Source organism: Capricornis sumatraensis, chromosome 11 (genome assembly GCF_032405125.1).
Source record: "Capricornis sumatraensis isolate serow.1 chromosome 11, serow.2, whole genome shotgun sequence".
Lineage (NCBI taxonomy): Eukaryota > Metazoa > Chordata > Mammalia > Artiodactyla > Bovidae > Capricornis > Capricornis sumatraensis.
In genome coordinates, this window is record NC_091079.1 from 88391126 (window position 1) to 88417432 (window position 26307).

General features: G+C 36.9%; 1 protein-coding gene across 1 annotated transcript in view; it reads right to left on the reverse strand.

Moving 5' to 3' along the window:
• Window positions 1-26307, reverse strand: part of DPY19L4 (dpy-19 like 4) — a 55813-nt gene that overhangs the window by 18045 nt on the left and 11461 nt on the right. Inside the window, exons 3-12 of the mRNA XM_068983910.1 lie at window positions 24545-24669; window positions 22067-22157; window positions 21689-21810; window positions 21437-21582; window positions 12940-13063; window positions 7553-7687; window positions 4928-5059; window positions 4732-4830; window positions 4116-4189; window positions 362-520 (exon numbers count right to left, since the gene is read on the reverse strand). Coding sequence (XP_068840011.1) covers window positions 362-520; window positions 4116-4189; window positions 4732-4830; window positions 4928-5059; window positions 7553-7687; window positions 12940-13063; window positions 21437-21582; window positions 21689-21810; window positions 22067-22157; window positions 24545-24669 — 1207 coding nt within the window. The remainder of the gene's footprint in view (window positions 1-361; window positions 521-4115; window positions 4190-4731; window positions 4831-4927; window positions 5060-7552; window positions 7688-12939; window positions 13064-21436; window positions 21583-21688; window positions 21811-22066; window positions 22158-24544; window positions 24670-26307) is intronic.

Sequence of the window (26307 nt, forward strand, 5' to 3'; positions counted from 1 at the left end):
ACATTATAAAAATACTTTTAAATAGTCAAACTTTTTAATTTAAAATCACTTTTACTACTAGTTTCATTTAAATAGAAGAGATTATTCTTACAATAACTAAAAATCCTGAGTAAATCAGTGAATGAGTCTTTAAAAGTTTAACTGATTATTTAATATTATTCCTGCATTAAAAATGGACATTACATATTCAGATATATATGCTTAAATCTGAATTTTATCTGGTCAACTTATAATGATATTTTACATAGTGATAAAAAAAGAATTAAATTAGAAGCTATAAAACAAATACAAAGATATTAAATGTTTTATGTATTTCATAATTTATTAATTAGTAATATGATTGGTTTTCTTAGGTACTTACTTAATTCTCCTAAAAATAACTTGAATCATAGAAAGAAAACAAATAATTAACACTAAAATATAGAAAGGTAGTAAAGAAGACTGTGTCAATCGCAAAAAAAAATCTTGAGACGGTGCCTGAAGGGATTCTTGACATAGGAGCCAATTCATTGTAAAATTCCTACAGAAAACAAAAAGCATGATATTAAAATTACAGATGTTTTAAAATACTGAACATAAAAGTTATTTTTTATCTCAACAAAAACTAAGACAAAACCCATTTCTTTAGTCTACTAACTTAAAATACCAAGGTCATACCCTTTACAAAATGAAAATAATAGCAGTAGTAACCCTCCTCAACAAACTGCCCTAATAAATTTAAACTTGCTACTTTTTTTATGAAACAGCAATGTGACAATAAGGGAAGTGAAGTCACTCAGTCGTGTCTGACTCTTTGAAACCCCGTGGACTGTAGCCTACCAGGCTTCTCCGTCCATGGGACTCTCCAGGCAAGAACACTGGAGTGGGTTACCATTTCCTTTTCCAATGTGACTACATATATATATATATATATATATATATATATATATATATATACAGTCCAATATATATAGGACTCAATATAGTTTTAAGGTAGTTTTACTTTCTATTTTTACCTGGAAGAAAACAAAAAATTCAGCTGTCTAGCCTCAACCAGCACAGTCCAAAATGATAGTCACTAGTTACATGTAGCTATCAGCACATGCAATGTGGCAAGTGCAAGTGGAAATATTCTTTAGGCACAAAATATAAACTGCACTTCAAAGATAAGAACAGCTGAAAAAAGGAATTTAAAAAATACAAAATATATCTCAGTAATTTTATACTGTTTATACATTAATTAACTTGTTTCTTTTTACTTTTTTTTTAATGTGACTACTAGAAAATTAGGTATGTGACTGTTACATTGTTATTGGACACTCTTGTTTTATATTAGATAGCTCTATCAGATAAACTGCTTTTTTTAACCAATGCTAAATATAACCAAGACTCCTAGTTATAGGTAGATTTATAGGCATTCTCACTCCCAAACCATCTTTAACTTCCATTTAATCCTTAAATTCCCAGCCCTGGAGAAGGAGGTAAGTGATAAAAGTGATCTTCAGGAGTGCTCATAGATGGACCAAGAATGCTTCACAAATCACTGGGTTTAAACTAAAAGGTTCAAATTTCTCAATGTGCCAAACATCAATAAAACTGTATCAAAGAGGCTGTCATCGAAATCTTTTGTATCCAGGACAAACACATCTTGTTTTTAAATACGCCTATTAAACCTATTAATTCTTTAAGGTCTAATTCAAATTCCCTATTTAATGATCTTCTTTCCATAATCCCAATCTCAATCTTTCCTTCCCCATATTCCCATGGCAGTTTAATTATCCGTTTATTATAGTGCTTAATGCAATCCACTATGTGCCAGACTGGCTTCCCAGGTGGCACTAGTGATGAAGAATCCGCCTGCCAATGCAGGAGACATAAGAGACACTGTTCGATCCCTGGGTCAGGAAGATCCCCTAGAGAAGGAAACGGCAACCCACTCCAGTATTCTTGCCTGGGGAATCCCATGGACAGAGGAGCCTGGAGGGCTACAGTTCATAGGTCACAAGGAGTCAGACACAACTGAAGCAACTTAGAACGCGTGTGTCAGACTGTAGACATTTTTGTAACCCAAAGAGTACCTGGCCCAGTATCTTGCACATTAAATAAATATTTATTAACACTTCTTTAGTGATTCTTAAAAGTTTCTCTCAACAGAATTTCCTGAAATTCTGATGAACATTACAAACTCTGATATCCAACTGGTATATCTGAATATAAGGCACTTAACAATTTGTATCACCTATATGCCATTAATTGTATAAAAACTACCTAATGAGCTGGCAATATCCTTAAAGACAAGGACTAATTTTTAATATTAAAATACCAAGTATATTACCTTGTGAAGCAAATCTAGTACCTGACATGCAGAACAAAGGAGCACTGTACAAGATCAACTAAGAAACACTGAACAAAAGCAGCCCTTAATGCCAGGTTCATTCTAGAGTCCTCCAAAGTGACAGAGGAAGTCAGTGAAAAGGTCAGTCGATTACAGAGGTCTACAACCAACTTTTACTAGTTGCCTGCTGAGTTTCAGGCCTACAAATACACCTTAAAAAGACATGGTCCCTCACTTTAGGAAGCACACAGCCTCTTAAAGGATTCTTTTATCTTAGTAGATAGGTATGATTCATGCTTCAGAAGACTTCTCTAGTGTTTAAGCCATGTAAAATGCTTGGTTAACTGGAACATCACTACATGAAATTTTATGCATGTTATCTAAAATCCCATGTAATCACAGCAAATGATGATAAGGTTCTAGGGTCTACTTATGAACTAGAGAAGTCTTCCTGATTCAGGGATTGAAAAGATCCCCTGGAGAATATTCACCTATACATTTCACTACATTATGTGGAATTTTAGATACTGTGCATGAAGTTTCATGTTGTGATGTATTAGTTAACCAACTGTTTAACATGGATTAAACACCACAGAAGTCTTCTGAAATGTAAATCATATCTACTAAGACAAAAGAATCCTTTAAGAGGCTGTGTGATTCATAAAACTAGGGACCATATCTTTATAAGGTGTATTTGTAGGTCTGAAATTCAGCAGGCAACTAGTAAAAGTTGGTTGTAGACCTCCATAATCGACTGGCCTTTTCACTGACTTTCTCTGTAACCTTGGAAAACTCTAGAATGAACCTGGCATTAAGGGCTTCCCTGGTAGCTCAGTTGGTAAAGAACCTGCCTGCAGTGCAGGAAACCCAGGTTTGATCCCTGGGTCAGGAAGATTCCTGGAGAAGGAAATGGCAAACCATTCCTGTATCCTTGCCTGGAAAATCCCATGGACAGAAGAGCCTGGTGGGCTGCAGTCCATGGGTTACAAAGAGTTAGGCACGACTGAGCAACTAACACTTTCATAGGTAAATATATGTTTTCTGCTATGCAAATGGATTCTATCGGTATCTAAAATCATTTATTTCATTTTAGATTTTAAAAATGTACTTAACCAACAAACAAAAGTATACTGTTTTTGAATTTAAAAAGTCAGCTTCTGGCCCAATCCACTATTACGACCAAAGGTGAGATTCTTTGCTAAGAAATAAATATCTTACTGACCACCTCATTTTTATGCCCATACCCCATTTTTATTAAAGCACAGATTTGTAATATACCATGAACCTTTTTTTAATTGAATTATAGTTCACTTCATACTCTTTTCTTTGGCTGCACTGGGTCTTTGTTGCTTTGTGTGGGCTTTCTCTAGTTGTCGTGAGCAGGGGCTACTCTGCTGCAGTGTGCAGGCAAATTCCTATCCACTGTGCCACTAAGGAAATCCCCATGTTCTTTTAAATATTAGCATTTTGCTGGTTAGAGGTTAAAATTTCCTTGGTTCTTTATTCATTTTAAATCTTTAATTTATCCTGACCTTAGATTGTATCATCATTCCTCATTAAGGGAGAAAGTAGTTACTGTGATGCTACTGAGGTTTAAGTATATCTAATTTTTAAAGACCTAAATGAGATATTTTTTAAAATAAGAAAAGTATTAATGTCATATTTCTTCTAGATATTATAATATCCCAGATTATTTTCTGAGTGGTATGTAATTAGGTGCATACTACCTCCTTTGATTATTTTTGCTCCTTATCTTCTAAGTGGTATACAGTTAGGTAAACTTACATAATCTAAAACTTACTTAGTCATATTTAGTCCAAATTTTACTTCAAGGAACTTCAGCATATGTCCATTTTCTTTGTGTGGGACAAACATCTGGAGGATAAAAACACTAGTTAGAACTATTAGCTGTAGAACTATCAGTTATGCTTATAGCAATATGCTTTTGTCCAATACTAGAACTAGAAAACACAGCAAGATTATGAAACAAAAAATGTGAAGTAAAAATGCATGGTATAACTATGAAGCAAGGAGATTTATTGGCGTAAGTCAATCACATTACCTTATAGTTAAGCATAGAAGTATAATGGGGTAGTAAGAAAATTTTAACCTTTTTCCACCTAGTATAAACAACTTACCCACTCTTTTGAATGTCTTTTACTCATCTGAATTTATTCTACATATTACTTAATGCTAACTGGGATAATGATGACATTTTAAATTAAATGAAAAATAAAATAGAATTTTTAAAAGTATATCTAGAAAAAACTCAGAATCCTATTGTCCCACCTAATATACTAGGTATGATTACTGTTCCACTAAAAATATTACTGTATAAACTCTATTATTATCCCATTATTCTCATTAAATTATTCCAACTGCTCTACTACATGAATCTCCAACACAGAGTTACTTACCTTTATTATAATATTCAATGTCACTGTCAGAGTACACACCAAGTAAAAATTAATCACTTTCATTATTTTAGCCACAAAAGTTCCTTTCTTCACATTCAACTATGGGGAGGAGGAACCATATGAACAAATAAATGAGATTTTTAAAAAATTAACAATTTAAAAATTCACCCCAAGAATGATAGTCAATTCTACTTACCTGAAGGCACTTAGCAAGCATTAAGGCTACTACTAAACTTAATAAAGGAGACACCAATAAAGCTGAATTCTCAAACTGCAGTAAATATCCCAGAAAGAGAGAAAATATATAGATTTTATAAACTTCATGAATCTGTTGGGACAAAAATGAGAATAAAATGAATTTTACTGTACATTTTTCCATTAGATAAAATTTGACTACAATTATAAAGTAAATGCTCTACTATAATTTTGGACAGTGTTGTACAACCTTTCAATTTGTACTTTTAATGTCATGGAATATAGTTCTTTCTTTTTAGAAAGAACTCTCCAGAAACAAAGTAAAAAGCTTTGAAATCATGGATGTCTAAATCAGACTAGAAGAACCTTCTTTAATCCCAGGCTCTGACTTCATTTCACTTGGTTTGTCTCGTCTACCTGAGCAACATCAAGCTATGCAAGTAAAAAATCATAATCTTTAGCAGTAGTTCCCAAAACCTACCCAAGGAAAATATATTGCCATGAAATACAGCACCAGAGAAAAGTATTTTTGCACTTGGTCCATTTAACAGTGACAATAAGAAAGTTAAATTTAATTTCCTAATAAATTAAATAAATTTCCTAGTTCTTCTAGAAAGTTATTATCTTACTAGTTTTCTAAACTTCAATAGAATAACTTAATCTACCATAAAATAGATGCCTTTTATTGAGTAGAAAGGGGAGAACTAAGACAAAATATAGACATTAGTTGGGGGGAGGGGAAGGAATCAAAAGGCAGAGTGATGTTAAAAACACACACACACACACACACACACACAGAAAAAAACATCCCTAAAAGGCCAGAGCCATTTTTTAAAAAGATACCTCACTGTTGGGAGACTGACACAATCACAAGGAGAGGGCTCTACTGATCTTCTGGGTGCTAATAATATCCTATTTTTTCATTTTGGCTGCAGATTCTCTTAGTCCAAACCTATGCCTCTATCCCAGATTCATAATGCTGGGGCCAATCTTATAATCTGTATTTCTGCTTTTCCATTTGGCTCCCTATTAAGCTCTGCCCATCTGTTTTCCTGAGAGGTAAGGCTGGAGGACAGAGCAGGGATGTATTCCTTCCTGTGGCCTGCAGTTCCTGGATGGATCACCTTAGCGAGGCTTCTTCACTCCAACAGAGTAATTCGTTCCTGTAACAGCAGTTCGATGCAGCTGCAGTTTTCTTAAGCTTTAAGAATCAGCTTTATATGTTCTTACCTCAGAGACCATGGGATCAGCTAGCCAGACTACCATTCTCAGAAATCTGGGTCCCATTTCCAGACAGCCCTTCTTTCCAGTACAGAGATACCAGCAAAGTGGAGTAGTGGCTCTTTATCAGAGGTCTGTTTCAGCTCCATGGGGGTCCTTCCTCCAAACTTCTAAGTTTTAATAATTCCTAGTTCTTCCACAGCTTCTAGGGTGGTAGCTACTTCCTGAAGCTTTACCTCTGTAATACTTTTAGGTACTTATCACCCTTTCACTTAACAAGTTAACCACCTTATACTCGGTTAATGATTATTTAAATAACCTAATCACAAGGATTCTGGACCAAGCAGAAGAAAAAGGATGAGCATGAAGATTCCCAAATTTCTAGATAAGCCAATATATTAAATACTCAATAAATGTTTATAAGTAAGGAAAAGAAAGATAACAAAGCAAAAAAATTAAAAGATAAACAAAGGAACTGAATGTCTATAGGAAACTACTTCTGACAGGAGTATAAATCAATATAACTATTCTGGGGAAAGCCTTGGTATCTCTAGTTAGATTGAATATGCACTTATCCTTTGACTTCTAATTCCACTATGAGGTATATCTTCTAGAAAAATCTTCTGAGCCAGGTGATAATGTATATGAATGCTTACAGCAACACTGGTCATATGAACAATAAACTGGAAAAAAGGTGAAATGTTATTTAGCAGCAGAATACATTAATAAATAAAAATGAATGAAATATAGCTCTGTATATCACCATGGATGAATCTCAAAAGCAAATCAGGCAAAAGTAAATGATACATTATCATTTAACAATGTATTTTTAGGAATACATAGATAGGTGGTAAAAAAAAATAAAGAAAAAGAAGGAAAGGATTAACGAAATTCAGGACAGTTAGCCTCTGTCAGAGAGGGAGTAGGATACAACTGGGGAAAAGGGGTTTCCAGGGTACTGAAATGCTCCAATTCTTGGCCTGGCTGCTCAATTACTCATATTTTTTTCTATATACTATATGTGTGCTCAGTTGCTCAGTCATGTCCAACTCTTTGTGACCCCGTGGCCTGGATACTCAGCCCATGGGATATATACAGCATACACAGACTCTTCTGAACATGTCCTATATTTCACTTTTTTGTGTAAGCAACAAGGAAGATGGAGAAATGGCTAGAAATAGAGAGGAAGCACAGGGGTGACTTTGGATAACAGCCCATGCTTAAGGGAATTTCAAAGGACTAGGGAAGAAGGAGTTTAACAACCTTTTGAGTAGAAGTATAAATCAGAGCCTATTAAAGCATTTCAAAGTAAGTTTAAAAGCTCAATGGTTTTTATACAACCCTATGAACACTAGATTTAAAATTCTGCAGATTTAAAATCATAATTTTGAAATGCCATTAATACCTTGTCACTCTGCTCCAGTGAAAAACTATCTAGCAAGAAGAGAGAGATTGCTTGAAGAAACAAGAGATAGTGGCTGTACTCCCACACCATCATAAAGGTGTAAGTTGAAGCACTCATCAACAAGTAGCAAAACCTCTACGGAAAAAAAAGAAAGAAACTAAGTGTTAACAGCTTTGTTACTATATAAACCCATAAGGTTGTTACCTGAACTTCTGCAGCTGTTACTGGTTCCATTTTAAAGCAACTCTTAAAACTTTGTTTTAAAAATCACATAATTATGATTAAATCCTTACATAAACAATAAGATCTTAAATCAAACATTCTACAAAGAAATCAACCACTTGCCCTTCATGTTCAACATCATAATGAGAATCTCAGGAAGACAAAAAAAAAAAAGAAAATTCAGTAAAATTTTCTTTCATTCTAGGAGATGAAGTAGTAAGTATTTTTAAATGGTAGCTTCTACTAGACTTGACTGCTGGGTGGTCAATACTACTAATTCAGGTGCAAATCTTCTTTCCATTACAACACACACACACAGACGTTTATGTATAGGGTGAATTCAAGGGGAAGCAAACATAACTGAATGACAGTTTATATATATATGTATCTATTTGGTTTCCAAATTTTAGTGAAAATCTCATACAAAATTGGGCTTTCCAGATGGCTCAGTGGGAAAGAATCCACCTGCCAATGTAGAAGATAGTTTCAACCCCTGGGTCAGGAAGTTTCCCTGGAAAAGGAAATGGCAACCCACTCCAGTATTCTTGCCTGGAGAATCCCACAGACAGAGGAGCCTGGCAGGCCAGGCTACAGTCAATAGGGTCACAAAGAATCCCACACAACAAAAGAGCAACAACATACAAAATATTCCAGATAACTGAATTTTAATCTTTATCTTCCTCCTCCTCACCTTGATTAATTACTTATTGCTCTTAACAACTACACAGGTAATTCTTCAAATATTTTTTGGTGAGATATTTCAAATACCTTTTGGAAAAAGGTCCCTCAGACGTTACAGTAATTTTGCTTTTGCTTCTTTCAATTATTACAATACTTCCAAGATTCCCAGCTTTTCTATTCACTTTAATTCTCTCCTGAAGAAACTGCTCAAAATTGGCAGCACCCAAGATTCCATCTTCTGCAGGGTGGGTCTAGTGACGTGAAAGTCGCCCAGTCGTGTCTGACTCTTTGCAACCCCATGGACTATACAGTCCACGGAATTCTCCAGGCCAGAATACTGGAGTGGGTAGCCGTTCCCTTCTCCAGGGGATCTTCCCAACCAACCCAGGGATTGAACCCCGGTCTCCCGCATTGCAGGCAGCTTCTTTACCAACTGAACTATGAGGGAAGCCCTACAGGGTGTGTACAGTTGCGAGTAAACTTTAGGACCTGCTTCTTTCTTTGCTCCCCCATGCCATAAAGTTTTTCACAGGCATCATGATGGCAGAAAGTCCAGTTTTGTTTTCTTAAAAAATTGAGTTTTAAGCTGAAGGGTTAAGAATATACCACAGTAATAACTTGCTCTTTTTTAACCACCATGTTTTTATACAATCCTTAATATTGCTACTGCTTTAATATTTGAATAGATATTTTGCTCTTGCTGTGTACTCTTGAGTACCAGATGTGTGTGTCAGTTGCTTAGCTGTGTCTGACTCTTTGTGACTTTATGGACTGTAGCCCACCAGGTTCCTCTGTCCATGGAATTTCCCAGGCAAGAATACTGGAGTAGTCTGCCATTCCCTTCTCCAGCTGATCTTCCCGACCCAGAGATCAAACTCGGGTCTCCTGCACCGCAGGGTGGACTGTCTATCATCTGAGCCACCTGGGAAGCCCAGTACCAGATGAGTGGTTACAAATAATCAAATAACGCTAAACATAATTTACTTCCTTTACCTTAATATTGAGAGGGAAAAAATGAAAGAGGATGGGAGAGGAGGGAGAAACTCATGGAATACTTTCACAATACAGAAAAATAATTATGTTTAAATAAAAAAGGAGAAAAACATGTAAACAAAAATAGGAGTATAAGCTATTCTTCAGTTCAGTTCAGTCGCTCAGTCATGTCTGACTCTTTGTGACCCCATGAATAGCAGCACGCCAGGCCTCCCTGTCCATCACCATCTCCCGGAGTTCACTCAGACTCACGTCCATCGAATCAGTGATGCCATCCAGCCATCTCATCCTCTGTCGTCCCCTACTCCTCCTACCCCCAATCCCTCCCAGCATCAGTCTTTTCCAATGAGTCAACTCTTCGCATCAGGTGGCCAAAGTACTGGAGTTTCAGCTTTAGCATCATTCCTTCCAAAGAAATCCCGGGGCTGATCTCCATCAGAATGGACTGGTTGGATCTCCTTGCAGTCCAAGGGACTCTCAAGAGTCTTCTCCAACACCACAGTTCAAAAGCATCAATTATTTGGCATTCAGCTTTCTTCATAGTCCAACTCTCACATCCATACATGACCACAGGAAAAACCATAGCCTTGACTAGACAGACCTTAGTTGGCAAAGTAATGCTCTGCTTTTGAATATGCTATCTAGGTTGGTCATAACTTTTCTTCCAAGGAGTAAGCATCTTTTAATTTCATGGCTGCAATTACCATCTGCAGTGATTCTGGAGCCCCAAAAAATAAAGTCTGACACTGTTTCCACTGTTTCCCCATCTATTTCCCATGAAGTGATGGGACCGGATGCCATGATCTTTGTTTTCTGAATGTTGAGCTTTAAGCCAACTTTTTCACTCTCCATTTTCACTTTCATCAAGAGGCTTTTTAGTTCCTCTTCACTTTGTGCCATAAGGGTGGTGTCATCTGCATATATGAGGTTATTGAGATTTCTCCCAGCAGTCTTGATTCCAGCTTGTGTTTCTTCCAGTCCAGCGTTTCCCATGATGTACTCTGCATACAAGTTAAATAAGCAGGATGACAATACACAGCCTTGACGTACTCCTTTTCCTATTTGAAACCAGTCTGTTGTTCCATGTCCAGTTGTAACTGTTACTTCCTGACCTGCATACAGATTTCTCAAAAGGCTATCCTTGGATCCCTTCAAAAAGCAGCATGTCTTTGGTAAACAATAGTGAACTGAAGGGAAATATACTTTTCACTGTGTATCTATCCATTTACACTGATTTTTTTTTTTTTACCATCTGTATAATGTAGATGTATTTATTACTTTTTAAATGTATGTACTTTATTATTATTATATATATGAGTGCATTTCGGCTGCACAGGGGCCCTGCGGCCTTTGCGCAGGCCTCCTCTGTTTGCAGCAAGCCAGGGCTGCTCTTGGGCTGCGGTGCGCAGGCGTCTCTTTGTGGTGATCTCCCTTCTCGCAGCATGCGGGCTCTACAGCACAGGCTCAGTAGCTGTGGCTCACAGGCTTAGTTGCCCCACACTGTGTGGAATCTTCCTGGACCAGGGATTGAACCTGTATCCTCTGCCCTGGCAGGTGGACTCTTAACCACTGGACCACCAGGGAAGTCCTTTTTTAATTAAAACAATTTTTAAAAGTACTAGAAAGAATACATAACATGGCAATAAACAATGATATTCAGAAAAATATAGAATATGGTATAGAAGGGAAAAATAAGTTTACACTTCATTCTACCTCTTCTAAAACACCTTCTAAAATAAATAATAATTTTATTTTTTTTAAGAAACTTTTTTGACATGGGCTATTTCTTAAAATTTTTATTATTAGTAATACACTTCCTGATGATTTTTTTTTTTCATTTTTATTTACTTTTTTTGGCTGCGCTGGGTCTTTGTGGCTGTGTGGGCTTTCTCTGGTTTCAGAGAATGGGGGCTGCTCTTCCTTGGGGAGTCTGGGCGTCTCATCATAGTGGTTTCTCTTGTTGTAGCATTCAGTCTCTCAGTTGCACAGGCCTGGTTGTTCCAAGGCATATGGGATCTTTCTAGACCAAAGATCAAACCCACGTCCCTTGCTTGGCAGGCAGATTCTTAACAACTAGACCACCAGGTAAACCCTGATGTGGACTATTTTAAAAGTCTTTTATTGAATTTGTTACAATATTGCTTGTGTTTTATATTTTCGTTTTTTTGGCAGCAAAGTACATGGGATCTTAGCTCTCAGACCAGGGACGAAACCATGCACCCTGCCTTGGAAAATTAAGTCTAAACCACTGTACCACCAGGGAAGTTCCAGAAGAATGATTTTACTAAAAATCATTTTATCTTTGGTAGGGAATTCCCTGGAAGTCTAGTGGTTAGGACTTCACTACTACCACAGAAGGCACGGGTTTCATCACCATTAGGGAACCTAAGATGCCTCGAAGCACGGCCAAAAAAACCAAAGACATCTTTTTTTGTGGCAACAAAATTTTCACTTTAATTCAAAATAATGGTAAATATAAAGAAGCTTCAGCAGTTCATTTTGCTAAGTTACACTTTTATACAAAAACTGAAGAACTATTCTTCCCTAGAAGGCTGCACAATCTAACAGGAAAACATTCAATTAAAGACTTCCTATTATAGAAAATATTCCTCCTCAGAAAGGTCTTCACACAAACCCAGCAAAAGAAAAATTACAAATCTAAAATGTGTTATTTTAGATAAAAAAGGAAATTCTAGTACTATAGGAAATGAAATAAAGTTTGCTATGCTCAGGACATCTGACATCCTTGAAAGAGTATTTTTCAGAGATTTCACAAAGGAAGCATGAGCGAATCCTATTTCCTAGCCAACCAGGTCCCTGTAGTCAGTCCCTTTTTCAGGCTGAGAATTCTTAACCCAAGACAGGCAGACACACTGTCAAAAGATTACTACACTGAAATCAAGTTCAATATAACTGGTTGCCTTTTATAATCATATTTATTTTATGCATTTAAAATCATTACTCTTGAGATGGAGTCTCTAAGCTTCACCTGATTCCTGAAAGGGTTTATGGCAGTAACAACAACAAAAGTTAAGAATCTAAACTACCCAGGACATTCTCCTGAAGCTTACCTATACCTCAGTCACAGAAAACATCAGGCAAACAAAATGTAAAATGTAAATGTAAACAAAATGTCCACTGCTACCACTGCTGTCACTTGCGGTAACTTTCTAACTTCATTAACATTCTTCAACTCATGATGATTAAAGGCCATGAATGTCCCCAAAGTGAGAGAAACAGCAAAACAATGAAACATTCATTTTCTTAAGAAAATATTCTTCATATTTGTCAAGTAACTGCATGAAAACAAGTTAACATCTCCCTTCTCCTAAATATAATTTACTGTCAACCAGACTACAGAAAAAGTTACAAGATTATATATCATGTAGTAACTAGATTTCACTGAATATAACTTTTCATATGAATAGCTTTAAAATTATATACCACATTTGCAATACATCAGAATTGTGACAAATAAATTTGCATCTTACCTCTCCATAAGAATTTAAGTTGCTTTTTAAATAGCCTGTAAGTGCAGCAACTTGGCATGCAAAATATGGCAGTGCCCAGTTTTCTCTTAAAGGAATGGAGTGTTCAATTCTTGTTGTATCTACCCTAAAATAAACCACAGATGAACAGCAAAAGAGCAAGACATTATATTTGTGTAACACTACACTTTTCAAGGCACTTTCACACATATCTCATTGTTCTCCAGATCCTGTGAGGTAGGCATGGTCAAAGCCACCATTACCTATACAGCATCTTACAACAAATCCCTTGTTTCACTACTACCTGACCTCCCATCCAGGAAGACTCAGTGCTGCTGAGTCTGCTTAATGAATAGATGGGCCTTTGTGAGAATTTGAAAAAGGAATCTCTGCTCTGGGCAAATACAGCCTCATGCTACAAAACACAACTGGTCCAAGCACACTGGAGTTCAACCCCCATCTTCCCTTCCCTTAGAAAAGACATGGTTATCCCTCTCTAGAGGGCTATCTCTAGACATGGTTCTCTCTCTAGAGCACAGTGTGCCCTGTGGAATTAGCAGTTCTTATACTAACTCTTATGTAAAAGGAATAAGAAGCTCAAGGAAGTGGTGATTTAATCAAGTCATTAGCTAGAAGATGACACAATTAGGATTACAATGCGTTATCTTCTAATATCTACTTAACACTCCTTTCAATCAGCAGGTTATCCAAAATTAACATTACAGTAGCCCTGTATATGACAGATACTAGAGAGCTTTGAAAATTTCCAGAATCACAAACACAGAATGTTTTTGGAGGTGCCTCCCAAGTTTCTCCTGTATCAATCTCCATTGAGCGTTGTCTCCTATGCATATCCTCTACCATAGAGGACTCCCTTCCCAACAATTAAATTTGGATCTCCATAAATTCAATGGCTATTTCTCCCCCCACCCACACACAAACACAATGGTGCTATTGCTTTAAAATACTTCATGAGAATTGCTGCATAATTCTCCTAATGGAGACAAACATGCTTGCATTTATTTTGGTTCAATCAAATTGTGGTACAGGGACTTCCCTGGTGGCACAGAGGTTAAGAATCCACCTGCCAATGGAGGGGACAGAGTTCAATCCCTGGTCTGGGAAGATCCCATATGCTGCAGAGCAACTAAACCTGTGCACCTCAACTACTGAGCCGTGAGCCTCAACTACCGAGCCCGAGTGTTCTTGGGGCCCTGAGCAACTACTGAGCCTGTGGGCTGCAAGGATTGAAGCCCAAGCACCTAGAGCCTGTGCTCCGCAACTAGAGAAGCTACCACAACGAGAAGCCTGAGCACCACAACAAAGAGGAGCCCCATCTCCACGAAACTAGAGAAGAGCCACGCAAAGCAATGAAGACCCAGCACGGCCACAAATAAGTAAAATTATTTTTTAAATTGTGGTACAGGGAATTCCCTGGCAGTCCAGTGGGTGGGACTCTGCTGTCTCACTGCCAAGTACGCAGGTTCAGTCCCTTGCTGGGGAACATTTTTTTTCATGTGGCACAGCATTACAATAGGCTACTGCTGCTGCTGCTAAGTCGCTTCAGTCGTGTCTGACTCTGTGTGACCCCAGAGACAGCAGCCCACCAGGCTCCCCTGTCCCTGGGATTCTCCAGGCAAGAACACTGGAGTGGGTTGCCATTTCCTTCTCCAATGCATGAAGGTGAAAAGTGAAAGGGAAGTCACTCAGTCGTGTCCAACTCTTCGCAACCCCATGGACTGCAGCCTTCCTGGCTCCTCCATCCATGGGATTTTCCAGGCAAGAGTACTGGAGTGGGGCGCCATTGCCTTCACTGCTTAGCAATAAAAAGGGATGAACTATTGATACACTCAACATACGTGAATCTCAAAATGACTCTGCTGAGTGGAAGAAAAAAACAAAATTATATGCTGCATGACTCCATTTACATAAAATTCTAGAAACTGCAAACCAATTTACAGTGACAGAAAGCAAATCATCAGTTTCCTGAAGACAGTGGAACAGTGTTAGAGGTGGGATGAGAAGAGGAACAAGGGAGAAATTACCAGATAGCACAACTAAACTCTGGGTAGTGATAACACTATACTGATTTTGTTGATGGTTTCACAAGTGTGTCTAAACATCTAAAATTATTAACTGGTACATTTTAAATATATACAGCTCATTCTAGGTCAATTATACCTCAAAACTGCTAAAAAGTATTAGAAAATAAGCTGTGTTCTACGAATGTATATGTAATTGAAAATATATACATACACACATATTAAAAACATGGAAGATCAAATGAAATACAAGGTGAAAAACACTTAATACAGTTTCTAGAACCTAGTAAACAGTATTAGATCTTTCCTCTTTTATAACTCTGTATGATCTATTTTTACTTAACAATATATTATGAGCATCCTTCTATAATATATATGCCCATAAACTTCAAGAACATTGAATGGTCATGGTACATAACTATACATGTTTATCATAATCTAACCAGTTCCTTCCTATTGTTATATATTACCTTGTTTTTGACTTTACCTACTACAGTTTTTAAAAACAGGAACCAATGTTTTTGTATAGTGATCATTGGTCTCACTGTTTACTTTTAATTCTTTCACCCAATTGGAATTTATTTTATTATGTATGGAATAAGTATTTCTTCTCCAGATGTGATTGCTGCAATACCATTTTGTGAATATCATGTATTCTAAAGACCACCTATTTTCAATACGATATTACTTCTGAAAATCTGTTGTGAAAGTTAGCTTTCTAAAACGCAAAACAAGATATTCACATGTCATTAGTCAGCAAACAGGAACAAAAGGATGTCTATTCTCAAGTCAGGACTTTGCCACCACTCTACCAGCCCAGAACTGGGAAGCTGGAACTGTAATCCTCACTCCAAAGACTCACTCACTACCCCTACCCAATGCACAGATCAGCACAGTGAAACCCACAAAACTGTGCACCAGAAACACTGTCTGGGAAGAGATGAGGGAAACTTCTTAGTCATTGCAGCAAAAACGGAGTAACTCTGTCAGTTCTCTACATGAACAAGCCTCCTCACAGCCCGTCCTGAATGCCCGCGCTACTCAACGTTCTTCCCCACACCACCATCCCTGGTGGGTGTAAGCCCCAGAAGGATAACAATGGGATGTGACAAAATCCAGTGAGACTTACTTTTTCTCCCCAGTGGCAGAGTCGAGCAGAGAGCAGCACAAACCAGCAGTTCAAATAATAACTACTTTCATCAACTGGGCCTATGGATATATTCCCAGAGACAGCCAACTCGGAGTTTTTGTGTTTTCATTTCAAATACATCATAGTGTAAACATAATGGGAATCAACTGGATGACCACTTTGTAACTCATTATTGCCAAAAGATTTCAGGACTCACTTTCATGTCTGTGTTAATAATCCAGTTGGTTACACAGTACTACTTAATCAGAAAAAAAACATGAGATGGTTTTCTTAATACTAAGTGATGTACTGCCAAGTAAAAACAAAATGTACAGATAACTATGGTAAAAAAAAAAATTTCATAATGGATAACATCAACATGAGATCTGAGTCATCTCACAGTACCCAGTCATGTAGGTCTGCCAAACTCAAAAGAACCTAGTGAACTGGTATATGTTATTCAGTAGTGTCTGATTCTTTGTAACCCCATGGACCGTAGACTGCTAGGCTACTCTGTCCATGGGATTTCCCAGGCAAGAACACTGGCGTGAACTGTCATTTCTGTCTCCAGATGATCTTCCTGACTCGCAGACTGAACCCGTGTCTCCTACATTAGCAGGCAGATTCTTCACCATTGAGCCACCAGGGAAGCTCCAGTACTATATACATGCTGAGCAGAAATTTGGCTTTAGCAAAATATCATTTTTCACATTAATGTTTCTAGTTAATATTCTACTAGCTTGTTACTTCATTAGTAAATTGGTTTCAATACTATCATAAATGTTTTCAGCACAAGGAGTTTGAAACATAGTTTTATGTTTTATATTTAAGTAACATCATCATTCAAATTGGGCTTCCAGGTGGTGCTAGTGGTAAAGAACCCAGCTGCCAATGCAGGAGACGCGGGTTCGATCCCTGGGTTGAGAAGATCCGCTAGAGAAGGGCATGGCAACCCACTCCAGTATTCTTGCCTGGAGAATGCTACAGACAGAGCAGCCTGGCAGGCTGCAGCCTGTGGAGTCACAGAGTTGTACACGACTGACGCGACAGCACATATGCACGCATCCTTCAGATTATTTAAGCCAGCAGACGAAACCCATGGTTATAGTTTTAAATACACATATGTGAACCTTGAGAAACACTGACTTTTTATTTGCTTTTGGCTGTGCTGGGTCTTTGTTTGAATGGGCTTTTCTCTAGTCATGGGGGCCACTGTCCAGTTGTGGTTTGTAGACTTTTTACTGCAGGGGCTTCCTGTTCGAAAGCAAAGACTCTAGGATGAACAGGCTTTGGCAGTTGCAGCAGGTGGGCTCACCAGCTGTGGCTCCAGGCTCTGGAGCACAGGCTCAACAGCTGTGGCCCACCGGCTTTGCTGTTCCACAGCAGGTGGGATCTTCCTGGATCAGGGATGGAACCCATGTCTCCTGCACTGGCAGGTGGATTCTTTACCACAGAGCCAACAGGGAAGCTCGCAATCACTGATTTAGATTAGATATGATAAACAGTTTGGCATGTCTATGTACATGTGTGAAAGCTGAAAAATACCTATGCAATATTAGTATCATTTCAAATAGCTATATGTTCTCTTGCATCGACATAGTTTACCTATTAGTTCCCTTATATTTAGGTTGTTTTCTAATCTTTCATTTTATTACAAATAATACTACTGAGGCAGTGAAATCTTCCCTTATTTTTAAAATTAATTTTTTGGATAAAATGAAATTCCTGGGAAAAACTGGAATCTAAAATTGAGAAACCTAATAATTCTACAAGTATCTGGAGTATACCAATAAGATTATTATAGATCCAGCACCACGTGTTACCACTGTTTTCTGTTAATTCCGCAACATGTGCATTCCTTGTATTTTACCTTTTATTAATCACCAATGGGTTTAGTAATCTTTTTTTGGCCAAAGATTAAACTTAGTATAGACTTTTAATCAGATATTTTTTTTTTGCTCTTCAAATACAAAGTTGGATCCACTGAAAGTGGTTTTCTGGTATTTATTTGAGATGAGAAGATCACTGAGGACCAAGAGCAATTTCTGTATTCTTTATACATGAAGACTGGACTCAGATTACCCCATTTTGGTGATAAGACTATTCAGAGGGAATCATCTTACTTCTCCCCACTACTGTACACACAGTGCTACTTCCTGAAATTTTCTTGAATTTTCTAGTATGCCTACATCCTTCAATTTGAACAAACAGGAGCTATTTTGCTATCCTAATTCTAATATTAAGGAACACAAAATGCCATTAAGAATACAACTAATACTCAAAATACAATGGAATAACTCATGTCTTTTTATACTTTTCCAGGCAATCATATTTAAACCAAAGCTGATGAATAAAAAAGATAGCATATTCTTTCTTGGCATTAACATATATTTTGCCATATAAAATATATACCAACGTGGGACTTCCCTGGTGGTCCAGAGGTTAAGACTCTGCTTCCACTGCAGGGGAGGTGGGTTCAATCTCTGGTCAGGGAACTCAGATCCCAAAGCCATGCAACATGTAGCCAAAAAAAAAACAAAAGAAAAATATATACCAAAAAATAAACAATGCAAAACAAACATATAAAGAAAAACTACTTGCTAAGAATTTCTAAATTGCTAAAAGATATATTTTAACAGAGATATATCAGATTAGTTTTTCTACCTAACTCCTGTTCTAGCTACCCAGGATATATTGTGTCATTAAATAAGGCAAATTATAATAAGGCAATTTTGTTATAATTCTAAGATCTTTAAAATATTTTATTTGACAGGGAATCTTATTTATTTTTTAATTGCTGTTATTTTTACATGGAAAAGTTGCCTGGTCTTCTTCTCTTTGAAATTCTGATGAAGAAAGATCTAGGGATTAAATGAAATGAGTATTAAAGCCAGCCTCCAACATGGTTCACAATAGCCCCTGACTCCTAGGTCAGGAAGATCCCCTGGAGAAGGAAATGGCAACCTCCTTCACTATTCTTACCTGAGAAATCCCATGGACAGAGGAGCCTGGCAGGCTACAGTCCATGGTGTCACAAATAGACACAACTTAGTGACTGAACAGCAAACCAGTATTAACAACCCATTAGCCACTTCCCACATTGTGCCATGGTTAATCTATATGACCGGCAGAATGATGTTCTATCATTTCTGAGGTCAGGTTATAAAAGAACCTGGCTTCCACTATGACACATTCACCCCACTCTCTCTGGCATCATTCACCTTAAACCAAGTTGTGAGCAGCCCTCTGCAGAGGTCCACGAGATGAGAAACTAAGGCCTTCCAAGTCAACACCCAGTGAGGAACTGAGGCTTCCTGAAAAAGCCACATGAGTGAAAAGTAAAAATGGTCCAGGCTGGTCAAACCTTCAGATGACTACAGCCCCAACCAATTACTGACTCAATCTCACATGGAACCCTGAGCCAGAACAACCCAGATAAGCTGCTCTGGATTCCTGACCCTCAGAAATGGTAAGAGAGAATGTTGTTTGTTCTTAAGTCTTGGGCTGATCTATTATACATCAGATAGCCTAGAAAGCAATCCTTTTAGAAGGTCTCTATTTTAAATAATTGTTGTTTTGTTGCTAAGTTGTGTCCAACTATCCAATTATTTTGCAATGCCATGGACTATATGGCCCACCAGGCTCCTCTGTCCATGGGATTTCCCAGGCAAGGATACTGTAATGTGTTACCATTTCCTTCTCCAAAGGATCTTCCTGACCCAAAGATCAAACCCCGGACTCTGGCATTAGTAGGTGGGTTCTTACCACTGAGCCACCAGGAAAGCCTCCCATCCCTGTACTTTTAAGAAACATACCTGACTCATAAAAGCTGGCAAGCTATACTTGAAAACTGCTAAGGAAGGTTGTTTTGTTTTTGGCTATGCTGGGTTTTCACTGCCGCGCGGGCTTTCTCTAGCTGTGGTGAGCAGGGGCCGCGCTCTAGTCGTGGTGCACGGGCTTTCCACTGCGGTAGCTTCCTTGTTGTGGAGCATGGGCTCCAGGACACATGGGCTCAGTAGTTCAGCTCCTGGCCCTGAGCACAAACTCGGTAGCTACAGTGCCAGGGCTTAGTTGCTCAGCAGCATGTGGGATCTTCCCAGATCAGGGATCAAACCCATGTCTCCTGTAGAATCTGTGTAGGCAAATTCTTTACCACTGAGCCACCAGGGAAGGCCCTAAGGAAGATTTTTCAAATCCCTTACATCAATTGTTGCCAGCATATGACCCTATACAAAGCCCAGTTAGAAATATAGCCCTATATCTGAATCTCAATAACATGGAAGTATCATATTTTTCATTTGGCAGTTGCCAAAGGAAAACGTATAACGAAAGAAATGTCTCATATTCTAAAATGTAATCACATTAAGTGTTATGGGGAGAAAGTGCTGTGTAGAGAAAGTATGTTTCAAAACCTAAACAAGGATCATTGAAAAAACAAGTTTTTGACACTGACCAATGCCAAGAAAACTTCAGCCCTCTAATTCAAAGAAGCCCCATCCCCCTTCTCTTTGTACCTCACTATTAAAGAAGTGGTACTCCTCTGATCACCAAAAGGAACAGATTTATTAATCTAAAGTACACACTAATCCAAATTAATGGATTTATTAATTCATAAATTAATAAAGGGGTTGGCTTAAAACTGATATAGCTGATGTCTCTTCCTTCTTTTCATAAAGCCGTGTCATCAATTTTAAATAAACAAAGAAAGAGGAGGTGTATCCATGTACGCTAATGTTGCTGTTTGGAAAAAAAAGAGAGGTAGAGGTGAGTGTTTTATTTTTCAGTTGTTGCATGACAATGACCAGAAATGTAGTGGTTTGAAAGAACACAAATTTATTAGCTCACAAACCCAGCAGAGTATGGCTGGATTCTCTGTTCTCCTAAGGCTAAGGCTAAGACTAAGGCTAAGGCTACCGTCTTCTAAGGCTAAAATCAAAGCAGCAACTGGGGCTGCAGTTCTCATCCAGGCCTGGTATTCCTTCTACAAGCTCAGTGTTTGTTGGCAGAATTCATTTCCTCCTCACTTCAATCCAGAAACAAGGCATCAAATTCTTCTCATGTTTCAAGTATCTCTGACTTCCCTTCTGTACCAGCTACAGAAAGCTGCTCACTTTTAAGGGCTCACACGATTAGAACAGGCCCACCAGGTAATCATGCCACCTTAACGTCAACTCTGCCATATAACATAACACAACCACAGGAATGATATCTCACATTCACGGGTAGGAATTAGGGGCATGTAAAGTTTGGAGGGAGGGAGCCATTTTTAGAACTCTGACTACTGCAGTCACAAAAAATTGTAAAGTTTCACTAAAAACACCTTTCTTACCTGTTAATAATGAACCATGCAACTGTTAGCATTCCTGCTAGCCAAGTTCCACTCATAAGCCAACTTGTAACAAATAAAGCAGTAACATATATTCCTTGCAATCCAAAAACAATTCCAATATAGAAATATACTGGCTCAATAATCTCCTAATTGGGGGAAAAAAGAGGAGGAGACAATAGGATGACAGTATATAATTTTGAATATTCATAAATACGTGAGAAAATGAATATTAAAGTCAAAAGAGACACATACACTGCTACCAGTTGCCTGATATAAAACGCTGGCCATAAGTTCTGGATACAGAGACATTTGCTGAACTGCATTTATAGTCTTCAGAGATACAGTTTTGTTATTGTGCGTCAGTTCGTACACACCTAAAGTCAGAAATATTTTTCTCCAGGTTATTTATTCTGCTTTTATGAAAACTGAACATGTTATTCAGAAGTCATTAAATACTTTATTATCAAGAAGGATATCAAAATACAATACTCTGTGCCTTCTTTTTCCAATTTTTAAATTAACTACATAAAAAGCACAATATCTATATTCTGAAACAAACCTCCACATAGAAGAAAAATGCTTTATTTTAGGAAAATACTATTATTAAATACACAGATGTAGTTATCATACCTCTTTCAAATGAAGGTGCCTTTAACATATCTTTATAATAAGAGTAATAAATGGCACTATCACCCTGAAATGTGATTTCCCGTTCAAGCTCCTAAAAGAAAATTAAATGATTATTTAAATACTCAATGACTTAAATTTCAACTGTGATCTTTTTCTCTCCTCATATTTCAGATTAATGTTATTTATTTATCCTTTTATCCAAAGACATATTTGAATTTTCCTTTAATCACTAGTGGCCATATTAATAAGGTTAAACTTTTCCATAATCTGGCAATCACTTTAATGAAACACCTAAGGTTTAAACTGGATTATAACTCATAAGTTATCTGCCTACTATATATAAGAAAAATCTAGAAGGAAAACCCAAAGTATTATCATAGGAGCACAAGAATAGTATGGCAGGTAATAAAAAATGACAGCTTAAGTATCACAAGTCCATAATAAAAATATAAGTTTAAGAAGAAAGTATTATTTTTCTATTACTATTCCATTTCCCTATGTATCCAGAAAAGCAAGCCCATAATTAGGGTTTAGAAGAGCAGCAGATAACTAATCCGTGATTTTCAAATGAACTTCCAGAAAAGTAAATAAATTTTAAAATTCCTAAACTGGGCTATAACAAACCAAGAATATAGGTAGTCAAAAACACTGAAATCTGTGCTTTTCATGATGAATCAAACTTTCACAAATCAATAATCTTTTAAACAAAAGTTATTTTCACAAATAATTATCATAATTTGATAAAATTGTATCATATCATTATACAAATGATATCAGAGCAGTTTCCCCAAAGTTTGATCAAGAGAACTTCTTAAGATTAAGGGGTATTACCTCAAAAGAATTCTGTGGTTAAGTAAGTTGTATAAAGGCTAGATTAAAGAAAGTTAAATGAATTTCTTAATTGCAAGACTCTTCAGAATTTAGGTGGTCATTGTGCACTGTGAATCTCATATAAAGTCTTTTCTAGATCTGTCTGACCAGATCTAGAGCCCTTTTTTCAAGCTCTTTTTTTCTCATTTAGAGTTTACTAGTTTAAATAAATTTCCTGAAAATCATTTTTTATGAATGGATACAGGATTTTCTTTCTACAATTTCAAAGATGTAAACTCTTAATCAGTGCTTCTCAAATTAAATGTGCATATAAATTCCTAAAGATCTTATTCAAACACAGATTCTGATTCTCAAGTATGGCCTGAGAACCTGCAACTCTGAAAAAGCTCCCAAATGATGCCAATACCCCTGACTCATCACAATGCTCTGGAAAACAAAGTTCTTCATGTATGTCTTCTAGATTACCAAACCTTTGTTGTTCTCAATTCTGCCTACGTAACAGAATCATGTGGGAAGACTCTGTGCAATACTGACCCCAGATACTCTCTCTGCTTCATCTAAGAATCTGTGTTAGTTTTTAAATCATCCCAGATGACTCTACTGCACATTCAGTGTTGAAAACTACTATTTTCAAGGAAATAGGCTATACAATAGTCTTGGTCAAATCAATACAGATGAGTAATTATTCAGTTAAATGTTTAGGTGTTGTTAGATAAATCAATGTCTGAAAAACATATAGTCAGCTTGACTACTCGCTCAAAAATAAGAACACCAACAAAAGAGTTTCCCCTAAAACAAAAACAAAAAATCTTTAAAGTCAAGTAGTAACCCTGTGAACTTTGCCAATGGATATTACAGATATATGTGACTGCAAAGATAAGTTGAAAACAAACTTATTCAAAGGCCAAATGAATTATGAATATAACCATAGCAAACGTCTGTGGGTTACACAGGATTTAAAACATGAAACATACTAATATGAGGCAACATTTTAATAAATACCATTATGTCTGCTAATCATTTTCAGCACCTCCAGACATTCTAATCATAGAATCCAAAAATTAAAATATTTTGATGCTGAAATGTCCACAGACTGTTTCATAAATGTCAACTACCAAAACTACTAAAAAGCTGACTAGACTTTATAACATTTCACTGTCATCAAAAAAGTTCCTGATAAATTTGCTGTGTGTGTGACTCAGGGAACAGGGGCTCTGTGACAGGTTGAAGGGTGGGATGGGGAGGGAGATGGGAGGGAGGTTCAGGAGGGAGGGGACATGGGTGTACCTATGGCTGATTCACATTGATGTCTGACAGAAAACAACAAAATTCTGTAAAGCAATTATCCTTCCATTAAAAAAAATTTTTTTAAGTCCCTGATAAGTCAATTGCATGAAGAAAAGCACCCTCATTGTTTCTATTCTGTGACCTTGAAATACAATCTATTATACCTTTCAGGCTGATACCATGACTCAAAATAGCTTCTATACCATTTTGTTCCTAATGGCTTACAGCCACAACATAAGAAAACACTTATCATATTACCATGCATTTTTATGGTAATAAAACCCCCTGGGAAATGCATCTTTAAAACTAATATTAAATACTGAAGCAAATGTTCATATGCTCAACATTCTTTCTTCTTACCTGCCTGTTGGAAAACCAGAATTTCCGTTCATGATATGCTGATAAATAGAGCGCATATATCATACCACTAGTAACTGCTGCAAGACAGCCAATGAATATCTTTGCAAAGCGCTGAAATAATATATCTGAAAAGGCATATTAAAAGTAATCAGTGATGGATGACATTTATATGTATGCAATTCTATTAAAAAGAAAAAGTAATCAAAAGTAGTATGCATCCTTGATGTGGTTTGACAAAAATGGCATTCTAACTCTGTGGTCTTCCTACCCAACACACATAATCCCTGTCTAATCACTAGAAAAACAGCAGTCAAATTCCAACAGAGGGGTATCCTACAATAAACCTGGTCAGTACTCTGCCAAACTGTCAAGGTCATCAAAAATAAGGGAAGTCTGAGAAATTGTCACACCCAAGAAAAGTTTACGGAGACATTATAACTACCTGTAATGTGGTATCCTGAATGTGATCCCTTATTTTTTAACAGAAAAGGACATTAGATGAACACTAAAGAAAGTATGGACTTTAGTTAACATATTGAGGGCTTCCCAGGTGGTGCAGTGATAAAGAATCCACCTGCCAATGCAAGAGAGGTGAGTTCGATCCCTTGGCTGGGAATATCTCCTAGAAGAGGAAATGGCAACCCACTCCAGTATTCTTGCCTGGGAAATCTCATGGACAGAAGAGCCTGGTGGGTTACAGTCCATACAGTTGCAGAGAGTCAGACACAACTGAGCAACTGAGCACACAAGAGTATTCCATCAACCACTTCAAAAAAAAAATGTATCTAAAGCGACTGAAAGCAACTATACTCTAATAAAATTAATAATATATATTATTAATGCTAAAACAAAAATAATATATCAATAAAATGGTTCATTATTTGTACCAAATGAACCATACTAATAATAAACTCTTACAGGGGGTGTGCAAGATAGGAACTCTGTACTATACTATCTACTCAATTCTTCTATAAATTAAAAATAGTTTTTAAAATTCAAGCCTATCAGGGACAGCAGAGCCTGGTGGGCTGCCATCTACGGGGCCGCAGAGAGTTGGACACGACTGATGCAACTTAGCAGCAGCAGCAGCAGCAGGGTAGAATGGATACATGTATATTATACATATTATAGATATACATAATATACAATGGATTCATGTATATTACGGCTGAAATTCTTCAGTATTCACCTGAAAGTATCACAATATTATTTGTTAATTGGCTATACTCCAATACAAAAGAAAAAGTTTTAAAAAAATAAATAAATAAAAGTCTTATCAATTCAAAAAAAGGAGTAAAAGGAATGTACTACCAAATATCTAGGGAAAAAAAATACAGGTTCATTTAGAATTACTATCCCTTTTTTTTTTCCTTATCAAGTAATTTTTTATTGAGGAATACTTTACACACTACAAATTATAGCTCTTTGAATTATACAAGGTAATGACTGTTGATGATTACATATTTAAAACATCATACACAACTGTTACATATATATATGTATGTAAATACTTCTTGTCAAAAGCATAGAACACATTTGAATTTTCTACACACAGGATGATTTAGCCCTTCTACAGCTATTTAGATTCAGTATAATAATAAATACCATATGACTTCACCTATATGTGTTATCTGAAATAAATGAAAAGAACATAACAAAGCAGAAAGAAAGTCAGATACAGAGAACAGGTGGTTGCCAAACAGCAGAGAAGTGGGGGGATGAAGAAATAGGTGAAGGGGATTATGACGTACAAACTTCTAGCT